This window comes from Pelmatolapia mariae, linkage group LG10_11 (genome assembly GCF_036321145.2).
Source record: "Pelmatolapia mariae isolate MD_Pm_ZW linkage group LG10_11, Pm_UMD_F_2, whole genome shotgun sequence".
Taxonomy (NCBI): domain Eukaryota; kingdom Metazoa; phylum Chordata; class Actinopteri; order Cichliformes; family Cichlidae; genus Pelmatolapia; species Pelmatolapia mariae.
This window is the reverse complement of record NC_086236.1, coordinates 11,040,652-11,055,145: the sequence shown is the minus strand read 5'-3', so window position 1 is coordinate 11,055,145 and position 14,494 is coordinate 11,040,652. Positions and strand designations below refer to the sequence as shown.

At 40.8% G+C, this 14,494-nt stretch overlaps 1 protein-coding gene across 4 annotated transcripts in view; it reads left to right on the top strand.

Moving 5' to 3' along the window:
• Positions 1–1,469: 1,469 nt before the first annotated feature.
• tcf7 (transcription factor 7) overlaps positions 1,470–14,494 on the top strand; it is a 72,334-nt gene continuing 59,309 nt past the window's right edge. For all 4 annotated transcript variants that reach the window (XM_063485584.1, XM_063485586.1, XM_063485583.1 and 1 more), the window contains exons 1-3: positions 1,470–1,841; positions 2,166–2,235; positions 3,711–3,817. In XM_063485584.1, coding sequence (XP_063341654.1) covers positions 1,659–1,841; positions 2,166–2,235; positions 3,711–3,817 — 360 coding nt within the window. In that variant the 5' untranslated portion in view covers positions 1,470–1,658. The remainder of the gene's footprint in view (positions 1,842–2,165; positions 2,236–3,710; positions 3,818–14,494) is intronic.

Genomic DNA, 14,494 nt, shown 5'->3' with positions numbered 1-14,494 from the left:
GGCCAAATTTTTAAATGATGACTGTATGGGCAAAAATTTCAGATTCCATGCAGCTCTAAATGCTCTGTTTCTGGATGATTTTTTATTCTTGGCTCTGTGTGATGTCATTAAAAGCAGATGTCCTTATATGGTTATTTCAAGTGCACAGCGCTAGTTGTAAGAACCACAGCACCACCCACATGCCATTCAAATCTTCGATTTATAAGGGGCTGCCAATAAGAAGAAAGCTACTTTCCTTTCTTGTTATTTTTTTATTTTATTTTTTATTTTTTGGCTTTGGATGAGCTGAGGGGCTTCACCATAGGTCAGTTTAAGACAATATGGTTTATTTTTAATTAAAATTATCTAAAGCTACTCCAAAACAAAAACAAAAAGTAACCATACTAAAACCCACAGCTCTCATTTATAAATAAATATGTAAATATAATCTAAGTACAATGTAAGCATATAAAGGAATATGTAAAAGCCTATATAGATGGAAATTAATATTCTATGGCTGAGGTCAAGCCAAAAATCATTTCCTCAAGTTTGGATAATATATTTTTTAGCTCTCTCAAAGTGCATACATTGGCTTTAAACCAGTAGGTGAAGAAAAGAAAACTGAGATTCTGTGCGAGCTTTACAGTAGCATTATATCTAAGCACTACATGAATGAGTTAGTGATTATGATTTAAATATCAAAAACAGGAATTCTAGAGTGAAATAAAAAAAAAGTAGTAAAAAGACTCTAGATACAGCTACTTTAGAATATAAACAGTGCTGAAGAAAGTATTTGATTATTTTGCTACAATAACAGTAACAGTATTATATAAATATACTCCATTAAAAGTAAAACTCTTTCATTTTAAATGTTACTTACATAAAGTAGCATTACTGCAATGTACTCAAAGTATCAAAAGCATTAATTAAAAAGGAATGACTACAATACAATATAGCTGATATAACCGGATTATTGCTAATAATTGCTATGTAAATAAAGTTGATTTAAATAAATATATATTTAATATATTTATATTATTAAATATATTTTATATTAAATAGTAAAAACCGTATCTACAGCTAAGTCTGATAAGTTGCATCAACTGCAAAGCAGCAGTGCGTATTTTACTACACTGATTCAGTGTACGTAAATACACCGCACTGGCGGAATTCATGACGAAAAAGTTGCAGAAGCGCAACAAAACTGATCTCCCAGCTGAAGTTTAGGTGGCAGCCGTGGGATCGTGGAAGGTGTAAAGTCGCCCCTGGAAGTCATGAATAACGTCTGTTCGCCTGAGCTGGGAGAGGTGATGTCTCTTTAAGAAGCTCAGCCCTCTGCCGAAACAATTGTACAACCCCCCAACAAGTCATCGGGCCTGTCAATCATCCGGTCGGCGCCCTTTGATGTCGGACTCCTCGCCTTGTCTTGGGCTCAAATGAGCTGTTTGCTGCTGTAGGGAAACATTAGTCTTCTACCAACCAACCAGCCGGGGGACGCCACATCTCAACTTTTTTCTGTATGCGGTGGGGGTTTCTGTACTTCGGAGGCGCCCCAGACTGAGGAGATTTTAACAGAGAAGTCCCGCTGAATCTTTTTCTTTCTACTTTTTTATTTTTATTTTTTGTCAGTATCATTTTTTTAAACGTGTATAACATCGAAGAGGAGGGGGGAAGTAGACATGCCTCAGCTTAGCAGCGGCGGCGGGGACGACCTGGGAGCCAATGATGAGATGATATCGTTTAAGGACGAAGGAGAGCAAGAGGAGAAAATCCAAGAAAACGCGTTCACGGAGAGAGACCTGGCCGACCTCAAGTCCTCTCTGGTGAACGAGTCGGAAATAAATCAAAGTCCGAACGCAGCGGTAGGTGTCACGGAGTGTGAGTGCGTGTGAGAGACAGAGGGAGAAAGTGTGTGTGGAAAGCTTGTTTTATTTTACGCACTGCTGAGAAGCTTTGAATGAAACCAACTCGCGCAGTCAACTTGCCTCCAGGGTTATAGTAGTTAAAAAAAGAAGAGGGGGTGGTGGTGGTGGTACAGGTCTACTACAGGACGAGAGGAAAACTGAATTGCACTTATTAGCGTGATAAGGTCAATATAAAGTCACTCTTGTTTGGCAGCGGTTTGTGGCTTTTTCGTGACTTTTTCGGGTAATTCTCACTCGGTGTTTGTTTACGATCCCTTCCAGGCGGTCAGACGGGGACAGCACGGCGAGCAGAGGGGCTTCCCAGACAAACACCGGGAGCATCTCGACGTTGGTAAGCAGAAAACACAAATAAAAAAACTTGGGAAAACAAACAAACGAAAAAAACATGAACATACTCACTCTATGAGCAGTCAAGTACTGTGTAAGAAAGCAGTAAAAACCACCCACTGTGTCAAAGCAAGGAGTTATTTTGGTCACGGGCGCACGTGCTGCTGCATTAAAACTTCAAAGAAGCACCGCTCAGGTGTACACTGCAAAACAAAACAAAAAAAAAAGATGGCCATCCTGTCTTCAGCTCTTTAGTTTATCTCTCAGATCTATAGCTTGCTGGGGAGATTTCCTCTGCTGCTCAGTCAAATTAGCAGAGCTCAGCAGAGATGCAAGCAGACTAGCTGTCTTTAAAAAAGTGGAACCCTCTTGGCCTTAAATTGTCATTAAGCTTAGGTAAAGGCACTGGTGTGCAGGGCAAAGCAACTTCTCAGTAGCGGTAAAAATTGCTAGTGGCTTTAATTTTAATTCACTATGTTTTAAGCTTACTTATCTAGTGATCTTTTATAAGATTTTGCCAAAAAAGCAAGGTCAGCCTTCCTTTTTCTTCAAACCTACCACCCAAAAAGATAGAGAAGAAAAAAAAGAAGCAAATTCCCCTAACTACGCCAGGGCGCATTTAGACAACATATACAAAGCAGCTTTAATTATAGGCATCACTGTTGTGTGTACTCATCTCTGAAAGGAAGAATGCTCTCACCTTGTGATCCTTTGATCAAAAAAAGAAAAAAATCCTCATCAAATGTGGATTTGCGGTTTTTAAAAACTGGTCTATTTGATGGTCCTCGAGAAAAAGTGAAACCCGCAGAAATAAGAAAAAACAGTTCCGCCCTGAGGGATGCTGATTACCCTCAGATTCTGTCACTCTGGTTCTGGCCACGTTAAAAGTTTTGTCACCTTCGCAAGAAAGCTCAGCACTCACGAGGGAAGCCAGTTGTTTTGTGTTTGTGTTTTGTGTGTGTGTGTGTGTCTTTCTAAGCAGGTATAGCCTAGTCGTATCTGACCTCCACATAGGCCTCTCGTGCTTAATATGGGTGGTGGTAAGAAATAAATTAACACATAGGCTACAGAAGTTCACGCCTCTAAGACTATGTGGTGGTTGTAACGCTTTTGTCTCCAGTATTGTTGCCTCTGCTCATTCACGGATGTAAAGTGTAGTAACTAGAATGCCTGTAAATAGCTGAGCTGCTTTATATGCACGTTTACCTTCTTTTTATTTTGACCTTAACACCTTAGCAGCATTGTGTGAGTAAGTATCAGGTTTGATTTTTATTTTAATCCTCACATCCAGCATTTGCACCCACAGCTTTAGCTTTATTGTTGTTGATTTTTTCTTTTCCCCTGAGCTGTCATGAGTTTCATTGTAAATTAAATGCATTATTATATGATAAATATTGAGATTTAGACAGCAAATCAAAAGAGTTTGGAAAAATTAGGCAACAAAGGTGACAGCTTCTAATTGTTTGCTTTTCCTGTCAGTGTCGAAGCAGCAAGATGGAGGTATGTACAAGTCGCCGGGATATCCAGGGTACCCGTTCCTGATGCTGCCAGACCCCTATCTCCCCAACAGCTCCGTTTCTCCATCTGTAAGTCCACTTCTCGTTGAATCCTTCCGCTGGCTATGGTTCTCCTCTTAGTAGCTGATGATATTCTGTGCTCCTGAGGACTCCTTAAGGTGCAAGTTTTTGCGCCTCAGCTTGTCTTTGTATTATTTAGTATCAAGTCCAGACTGTAAACACACAGTGCTGAGCCCCAGAAGAGAAATCCAGTGTTTTGTAGTTAGGGAGAATAAAATGAATGCATACTCGTAGATGGAGATATCAAGCCTGGTGTCCTCTGAGTGATTTTATTTTGTATTTTTGTATTTTTTTTTTGGCTGGTGCAAAGACATCCTCAGTAGTCTCAGTTCGAGAGAAAAGAGATGCAAAGCGGTGGAGAATTTACTCGACTTTTTGTGCATAAAAGCATAAAACATTTCTTCTTGGTATTTTCTGTTTCATAATTCATAATTTCTATTTTTTATGTGCATGCAGTTTTGAGAATTAGGAAAGTTCCCCTCACATCAGCCTAAATTTCAGTGATGTTTTCCCCTTTTAGATGCAATTAGCATATTGTGGCTCAGCTATAACCCCCTAAAACATTACACAGAATTTTAATGCTGCTTCTCTTATTTAGAGGGGTTTAAACTACCAGCTTTATTTTTTATTTTTTTGAGGGGGGGGGGTCTCTTTCACATTACAAAGCAGAATCAGTCAGCTTATGTTGCACTAGGTTTTAGATTCAGAAGAGACAACACGAGTCTGTCAGACTGAAGATGAATGGCACATCACTGCAGATCTCTCTCAAACTTTACACATGCTCTGATTTGGCTTTGAACTGTGCTGCTAACTCCCCCCACACCCCATCCCCAATCCTCACACCATCCCTAACTGCCTTATAAAATAAAGCTGCATTTAAAACACAGCGGAATGAAATCAAAGTGCCGCAGCCTCATGAGGCAAAGCAAAAAAAAAAAAAAAACAGGAAAAAAAAGCTTGTTTTTGTTTATGCCGTTGCTGAAGTTGGAATTTGATTGATGTCGTCATCGCGAACCGTTTCACGTGACGTTTTCCCATCTGTTTGTACCCCGGGTGAATGACAAGAGGTTTATTGCACAGCCTTAATAGCAGTTCTAAGTGTTAAAACCGCTAAAACAAACATCAGAACGACTCGTGGAAAGATTTCAAGTATGCAGTATCGCTCACCCAGCCAGACAGCCCTTAAAGAATTCATCATAAAAAAAAAATCCCTTCGAGTCACCCGTTAAGAACCAATATCCATGGATAGGCTGAGTAATTGCGCCGAACGTGAACGGTTGTGCCTAATTCATTTTTCACGTGCTGCGTAATCCTGTTGCCTGAATTAACCCCCTGCTCTAGCAGACAAGACGTTGCTAAACAGCATAGATGCCTGTTTGTGAGATGACATGTGCTGTAGGCTGATTTCATGTGAGAGCACAGTGAATAAGGAATATGCTGATTTATGGCTGGAAAATATGATTTTCTAATGGCACCTTGAAGCTTCTTAAGAGTGTTTCAAGACGCCGTCAGTGTCCAGGTCAGGGCCCGTTGGCTGGTCATGGGAGACTTTAATAGGGTCTGTGATTTTTCAGAATAAAAGCTGACAGTTGTTAGAGACTTACCTCCATTTTCCATGTTTTTTTAAATGAAACTAAAATTTAAAATTGTAGTCTGTGGGGAAAATACATAGTATGAGAGTGGCTTCTTTTCTCCGCCACAGCTCTAAAGAAAAACATATAATGGAGCTACGTGCATCTGTAAAGTAAAGACGGGTTATGCTGTTCATACATGTGATTTGGCTACACAGTGCCTTTTCACTTTAGTTTTACATTTGCTCCTTTCAGGCTTGCTAGAAAAAAAATACAGTGTGAAAACTCTTATTTTACTGTTTATTTCTTTTTATATTCTTGTATAGAATACATCCTTGACCTGCTAGCTCCATTTAATTGTGCTGTTTTGCACATAAAGCAAAGCCTTTGTAAGAGAAGCACTTGTAGGTACAGCAGCGTCTCCTAGGAAATCACATTTCATTTTCAGAGTCTGTATTCAGTAACCAGTTACATTCTGAGAATACGACTGAATGAACTACGAGTCTTAGTGAGCATGCTTGTTGTTTCCTCAAACGTCTTTATACTCGAAGCTGCATAACACGGCACATCCGGCATCGTGACAAACATTGTGAAGAAGTGGAGACAAACATGGTGTCTTCCACCTTCTTCTCTTCTCTTCTCTTCTCTTCTCTTCTCTTCTCTTCTCTTCTCTTCTCCAACCACAGAAGCCTCTCATAGATTGTTCTCGTTGGGGGTGGGATTGGCGAGTTGGGTAGAGTGAGGGGGGGGTGAAGGGGTACCGGTGGTGGCGGCGGTGGTGGTGGCACGATAAAGAGCACTTTCTTCCCCCCCGTGTGTCTTCGAGACTCCACACAATGCTCACTTGTTGCTGCTTCCCTTGTAATTAGCCCGCTGGTTGTGAGGCGGTAGCGGGGTATCAGGCCCCGTCTAACCTGCCACTTGAAAGGGGCTGAGAGTAGTGGTTTAGCGGGTGAGGTGGGGGGGGTGATGATTATGGATGGCAGAGCTGGATCAGAAGTTCAGGGTCAGGGTGACTGACAGAAAAAAGAGCTGTTTGTGGTTTTCCCGTTATTGTGATGTTGACATGGGACATTTCTGTGTGCGTGTGTCCATGTCTCACTGCTGGCCTGTCTTGTCCTGGAGCTATGACTTACGCTTCTAGTGTCTCATGTCGCACATGCACTGGAGCCTGGATCTTTTTTAGATCTTTTTTTTGCGGGTGAAAAAATGTCAGATCCAGTCAGAATGGACATTAAATGGTCTTCAGCCTGCCAGTCCTGTAGTACAAAGTCTGTCCGATTGTGCCAGGTTGCACGAGTGTTAGAGCAGTGCAGGTGAATTCATCGCTATTAAGTGGTCGCCTCATGTCTTGCCCATGCATGCTCTACTCTGGCAGCACAAGAGTTTGATTTTTCAGACATTTTTTCTGTAGAATATGTGTTTAAACAGCTTTATCGTTGGTGTTTGTTGTATTTTCACTCATCAAGTAGTCTTTAAAAGGTGAGATGATTGCGACTTCTTGATTTTGTGTGTACCCGATGAGATGGTAGCTTATGCTCACATTCGGCGGAGGCAGATTTATGCTCACTGCTGCTGGGACCCTGCTATCAAACTTACCTGTTTGGTTATAAAAAATGTAAACCTTAAATCATCCGTCTGTCTTAGTTCAGATATTTTATCAATAACAAGAAGTAATAACTGCCTTACGTCCTGAAGGTATACACTTATGTTTAGTTTCGTGGATTAATCTACGTGCAGTTACTTAGAGTCAAAACAGTGAATTGGTTAATCATTAATTACTAATCAACATAAAATGAATCAGGAGACAACTGAATTAATTCATCGATCAAGTACACATGTATTAATCGAAACAGTTTTGATCAGTTTTCTGCTTTTGTTACACTACACTGTCAAATTGTTCACAAATCGCTTTTCTCCTGAGTTTATTTTTTTTATCTTCAGTTACGTACCAATTCTTTATTCATTCTGTTTATTTCTCATTTTTTGTCCTAGAAGAAAGCCAAACCAAATATCATTGCACCGTGTGTAATGACAATAAAGATGATTCAATCGTCAGAACACTTGAATATATTATAAGCACTGCTTTTCTGATCTTTTAAACGTATTAAGAAACCTATTAAGAGAAAAGAAAGTGTAGCTTCATCTGTGTTATTTGAAGTCAAACCCTTTGATATACTTTCTTTTCTTTTTTTAAACATGAATTTATTTAACAGGCTGTGGTGTAAAATTTTCTGCAGCATTGCCCACATGTCACCAGCTCACCTGAAGAAACAACAACACCTTTGTGCGTTCCCGTAAACTGCTTTGAACTGTTGCAGTCATTGTGAGAACCTCAGCTGAATGACTGAAAGTCAGAAATTAATTGTAAAATCAGTCTGCTTGTGTCTGTGTGGGTTTATCCTCACTTGTAAAGGTCTAGCCAGCTTTTTGCACTTTTTAATCGCCAACTAAAGAAAAAACATTTATATGAAAACCTGCGCAGCCCCTGACCGTCGGAGTGGGCTGACTTACATTTCACATAGGAGGAGAAAAAAATTCCCTGAGCTGTTGTTATGAAAGATTAACGCATTGTTTTCCTTATACAGCTGAATCAAAGTGGCAGAAATGGACGCAAACAGACTGATAATCACTCCTTGTTATTTTGGTATTAACATTTAAAATTTTAGATTTAAAGAGAAAAGAAGAAGCCTCTAATCTCTGCTGAGAAGTGTTTTTTACAAAGCGACTACATGCTGGAGAGCGTGTATTGGCTCCTTATCCCATTCAGCGATAATACTCCTATTACAGCATTTCATGGGACATTTCACTGTTGTTGCATTAATGGAGATATCAGCCGTCCTTTCAGGGGAAGTGGCCAGAGAAGGAGATTTGTGGGATTCAGAGATATGACTAAACTCCCTCAGCTTGTTGTCTTTGGATAAAGCTTTATCTCGAGTGTGTTTGTCAGCGCGCGTGCGTGTCAGTGTTTGCTGTTTAAGTTCATTACACTAAGTAATCTGTATGTATCAAAGCTTTTTGCATGTTTTGTGTGTGTGTGTGTGTGTGTGTGTGTGTGTGTGTGTGTGTGTGTGTGTGTGTGTGTGTGTGTGTGTGTGTGTGTGTGTGTGTGTGTTTTCTAGTTTGTTGCCTTAGGCTTGTGTTTGTACCCAGGGTTCATGGTGTGTTTTGTGTGATGATGCTCGCCGTATACTGTGGATGCAGCGTGTGTGTCAGCTCTCTTCTTGCTGTGTGTATAATGCTGTGAATTACCAGCAGACACTCTCTCTCTCTCTCGCTCTCTTTTTTTATTATTATTTTTGAAGGGATCATGAGTCTTTGTCGTCTCAGGCAGTTAAACCCTGTCGCAGGGGAGACCTTCAGTAGAAATAAGAGTGTTTTTCTGTCTTCAGCTTCCATCCATCTTCCTCTTCACTCCCTTTGCACGCTTGCCATTTCCACATATCCATCTCCTTTATTGTCTTGTGCTGTCTTCAGCATCTGAGGTGGTTCCAAGCATCTCTCCTCACTTCATTTTCCTACTCGGAGAGATAACTTCTTGGTAATTGCGAACTATTAAAAGGAGATCAGAGGGGAAAATAGCAAAGCTTATTTTCATTCATTTCCAATTATATGCATCGGAAGCATAAGAACTTTTTGTGTGTGTGTGTGTGTGTGTGTGTGTGTGTGTGTGTGTGTGTGTGTGTGTGTGTGTATTTCATTAACCTCTTAAGTAACACAGGATCACACAGGATCAACTTATCTGAGCATGAGCACCAGCTCTTCATTACTTAATGTTTTGATTGATTGTGAAGGAAAGGAGACAACGAATCAATAGAAGAAGAAACAGAAGTGATGAGAAAAACATAGTGTTATAGAGCTGCATTGCAACACATTTTGGTTCTGCTGATTTTTTTGTGGTTTATTTGCATTAATATCAAATATTTAATATGTTAGTGGCCATTTTTAGGTAAACATCTGGCGATTACTCACATGACTTCCCCTAAAACGCCTGTTATTAGTGGACAGTTTGGATATTAATTTGTAAGGAGGAGGCAGTTGTTTTTTTCTCAGTTCCTGGAACCTACAACTCTTAGAAAACTAGTCAAATATCTCAAAGTTGTGGGCTCTGAAAAGAAGTGCATATTTTATTCTCGACTGGAAGTTAACAGTTGTTATTGGTTTCCATAACGCCAGGTGCACTTCCTACAGCTGCTTCACAATAAAAGCCTCTTAATTTTAATCTCGCCGTGAGATTTTTATTGTGACGATTCTCTGCTGCGAAGGAATCGAGAGGGTTAGACTGAAGTAAGAGGAGAAGCAAAGTAGAAGCAACATTGCTTGATTGTTGAAGGGGATTGATGGATGTTTGGTTGGAATTAGTGGGTGGCCTGCCCGCTGAAGCAAAAACCAGGGTTTTTACTTTATCTGAAGTGGCCAGTGAGTCATGCGCAAAGTGATTGGTGGTTAGCGGTTGTATATTAATGAGCCAAGTATTTGGATTTTAATCAGTAACCTTTTACCACCAGTCGTCTGAGAGATCCAGCGTGCCTCGTGGTTAGTTTGAAAGAAGCACACCTTTCTGGATTGATGTTCGCATGTAGAGCAGCTTCGACATGATTCGATCAAAAAGGAATCTGTAAGTCTGAAGATGTTTGAGGTTCGGTGATAAAGCGCTGAATTGTTGCACAACTTTGTCCACAGACTTCAAAGATTGTCCGTCTGGTCTGTTTGTGGGTCATTATCTGAAAAATTAAGCAGTTTAAGCTAATATCTGATATTTGTCTGCATGCAAATCTATTCGCTGTCAGAGAGGCTGTGAAACTCCCTGTGATGTGGAAGCTGTGGTCACACTGTGACGTCAGCATGCTCTGAAGGCAGCAGGCTGCTCTAAAACACTTTCCCGCTCAGCCTACCTGGACACTGACTGTAAATGGCTCAGGTTCTTTGGGATAACAGTAAATGTTTGGTCGAAATGCAGTTTGACAGCGTGCTTTCAGTCAGTGGAATTTACGAGCCTGTGTTTTACAGCTCAGTGTTGTCTGATTTGGGGGAATTTCCTGCTCATTTGACATTTCGGTTCACAGAGCAGAATTAAAAATTGACAGGAAGGCTGCTAAGAGATGGTTTACATGTTTGGGAAAGGCGGCGGGGGAACGTCGTCATTTCTGTGACTCTAAAGACTCAGCTGAAGTGTGTGTTTTGAACATTTTACTGTCTCAGCCTACAAAGAAATATCAGTTTGATTGTTTTCTCCCACTTCAACTGAAAGCTTATGCTTTCTGTTTGAGTAATTTCACATCTTTTAGCCCATAAAGGTTTTTCATACATCTCCTCCTTTTTCTTGTATCCATTCAGAAATCAGTTGCCGTTGTGAACAAGCTCTCCTCCCCGTTCCCCTTTCCTCCTCCTCCAATCTCCCAAATAATACGAGGTCGATCCTCCAAGATCAAGGGAATGGCATGTGTGTGCGCAAGTCTCTAGGATCTTGCCACTTCCTTGTTTCCCATTGTATTGCAGTGTTGACAGGGGGGTTGTTCAGCCTTCCCCTAGTCTCTTGGTAAACAATGGCAGCAACACAGGCTGAGGCCTCCCTAATCCCCCCTTCATACAGACCCAGGGGCTGGGATGAGCAGTGCTGGGGCCTCCCTGTCTCTGACTGCCTACGATAAGGACCCTGCACACTCGGATTTAAGAGGCCTAAAAGAAAAGCAGCTTTCACTAGAATGCGGGAAAAGCCCAAGTTCGGATGGAAAGCTTGCATCTTGTCTTTTCTAGGATCTTTTTCTCCTTTAACTATAACTGACAACTCTGCTTTAAAGTAACACCCTTGCTGCGTTGCATCCATGAAGTAAACGTTTTTGAACTATTAATGTAGTATTCAAAGTATGCTGAGAGGGCTTTAAGAAGCCCCAGCTGACAGCTTTTTCTGTCGTTATGATGTGTGTAAGTCTGTGATTATGTTTGTGCAGAGTGTAAACAGGAGTCAATTACTGCTCCGATCAAACATGAAAACATTGAGTGTCCTCGTTCACTATTTATTAACTATTAAAACTAAATTTGGGACTCAATAAAAGGAGACATGAAGCAATGTGATCACAATATGTTACCCATGTTAAAAATAGTGTCATATTACAGCAGCAGCATTTACAAGACTTTAATATAACAGTGTAACTGAGGACAAAAATCCACCCAAATCCTCTAAAACTATCTATTTATATCAAGCGTTTGTATATCTAATTACTATATATCAACACTATTCAGCATTGTGTCAGTTCAGTTTAATTTACTCTCTTATTAGCTCTCCACCCCTGCCCTGCTGTTCACCATTTTCCATCACAGTCACCTCACGTTGGTTAACTTCTGCGAGGACCTCTTAAAGGGAACCTGTTACGCTCATTTTCCAGCTCCATATTTTATTTTTGGACTCTCCTGGAATGGCTTTGCATAATTCACAGCTCAAAATAATCCCTGTTGATCTTATACTGGGCTTCAGCGCGGCCCCTCGGTTCATCCCACTTTGTTGGGGGGAAGAAAAAAAAAGCTTTTCCGACATTAAGACCAACTTTCTCTTTGATCGGCTACCCCTCGCAAACAGAAGGTTTGATGGGTGGGGCTTCTATGCTCACAGCCAGAGACGACCTTATAATCAAGTCGGATCTTACTGACATCATACAGAGCCAAGAATATAATAAAAAACTGTCCAAATCTGAGCATAAGCTTATTTATTAAAACTCCAGCTGTGTTTAATATGGACGTGTATCATTGTAACAGCAACAAAATAAGATGAAACAAAGAAACTTTAAGCTTTAAGGAAGTGGCAACTGGCTGTGATTTGAAGGAGTATTGACTGGTGTTGAAACATTGGTTTAAATTGTAAGTGTTTATTATTTGACAGCGGGAATAAAATATTGAAGGAAAAAGGAGGTGCATCTCATAATCTGACGCTTTCTTGCAAATTTGCATCCATGAATGCCAAAATACTCAATTCAGTGCCTTAGATATGAAAAGATATCTATCTAAAAAGTTATTCGCCTATCAGATGTAAATATAAAATAAAACTTTCTCATGTAAATATGGCTTCTGATGTGTACTTTCGTCTTGTGTCAGTGACAAAAGACATGAAAAGCAAATGCAAGGACCAAACAAAGATGTTTCTAGTTGATATAAATCATAATCTTTATAATTGCTGGATATCATGCTTGTTTGTTTGAGGTTGCCATGTTCGCTTAGTCTCAGGGAGACCACAGCCAACGGAAAATGTGAGCCCAAGATCGAAATAGATGCGGATGAAGACAGATAAATAGATTTTTATAGAGGAAAGGCTGGAGAGGTAAAGACAGCGCTATAGAAGGAGGAGAAGAGGAGGGGGAAAGATTAAAATACAAATGACCATAAGAGCCTTCTCATCGCCCTACTGGCTTTGAAGTAGCGGGCTGTGAAGGCACCTGAAGAGAAACTGTTCAGAAGACTATTTGAAGAGGCGGTAATGTTAAGAAGAATATCAGGAGGGGGAGAAAAAAAACCCTTTGGATAGCCCCGAGGTGTTTATACCTGTAATTATTCATCCACTTATTTCTTTCCGGCGTTGAAGGAAGATGGGGTGGGGGAAGTGGTAGAGCAGTAAAAGACAGGTGTTGGCAAAGGAACTGTGGGTTTATTTGATTATTATTAACTGTATTTCTCTCTCTCTCGCTCTCTCTCTGCCTTCATACACTCAAACGCACCAGCGGAGACAAAACAGCATGTGTTCGCTCAGCGAGCACCACGCCGAACTAAGTGTGCTAAAGTTTCTGCAGTTGGTATGAAACTAAAATGAAAACAAGGGGTCTTGAAGGTTGGTAACCTCATGTGGCGTTAGTGCAGGTGTTTTTCTAAATGAAGACCACATTTCCCATGATTCCACCTACGTTTCCTGCCAGCAAGAATATGCTAGAGGTCAAACGTGTTAAAACACAGAGGGCCTTGATTTTAGTTGCCGTCTTGTAGCGTTGGCACTGCATCGAGGTCTCCGTAAAGCAGCACTTCGGAGCACCTCAGATCCCGTGTTGTGCAACATGTGGTTCAAGGAAACCTTAAGCAAACATAAACTCACTCAAAGTGTTTTTTTTTGTTTGTTTTAAGTTCATTTTTATTCCTTACTCTCTAAGCTGTGTATACATGCCAGTTTTCTGCTTGAATGGGAGAGTTATGCACTGTAACAGCTTGAAGGGGGAAGTGGTCGCATTTTTGCAGGATTGAAAAAAAAAAAGAAACACAGAGAGACATAAAGGTAGTTGACATAAGGTCAAGGTTCACAAAGAGGCTCTTTGTTTAGGTCCCAGTGTTTGTTTATGAGGTGTGTGTGTGTCTGTGTGTGTGTGTGCGCACATGTATGTCTGTGTGAGTCAGTGAGAGAGTTGCGGGATGTTGCACCCAGGTGAGTCATTGGCCTGTGGAGCGAAACCATGCAAAACTTCTACGTTGTTGTTTACAGAGCGAGCTGTCCAGACCTCCCAGATGTGTGTTCACAGCCTGTAGTTAATCAATGACAGCAATGTCTCTCTCTTACACCAGCAGATATCAAAGCAGCCACACGCGCATGCATATGTGTCTATGTGCATCTTCGCGCTGCACGCATGGTTTGCTGGTCAAGTAAAAAGAACTGGAGAAAAATTTGAAGTGCTAGTTTCTCACATATCGTTGTCCACAATATCATGGTTTAAAACGTGTGGTTTTTGCTTTAAGGAAGTAGTGATGCAGCACAGTTTACTCACGGGATAACAAACCCGCATGGTGTCCAGCTGAAACTGAAAGAAAACTGCGAGCCCTAAGATTACTTTAACTTTTACTACACAGTATGCACTTCCAAAAATTTGATGTCTACGCTGCCTTCAGGATAGGTCACAAAGACAAGTTGGTTCAAAGAAGTGCAAAAGGATATTACATCGAATATGTATTTTAACACCCGTGCAGTGTGTAGTCTAATGTGTCGCTGTTATCATGATTGGGCATCTGGCAGCTCCCCAGAACAAGCATGTTGCTGCTTTGTGGAACAGGCCATTTAAAGAGACACACGCACACACACTGAACCACATCACAAAGTTTGTAGGTTAGCAGGCCACACACGCAACCTGTTAACAGGCTGAATCCCTCC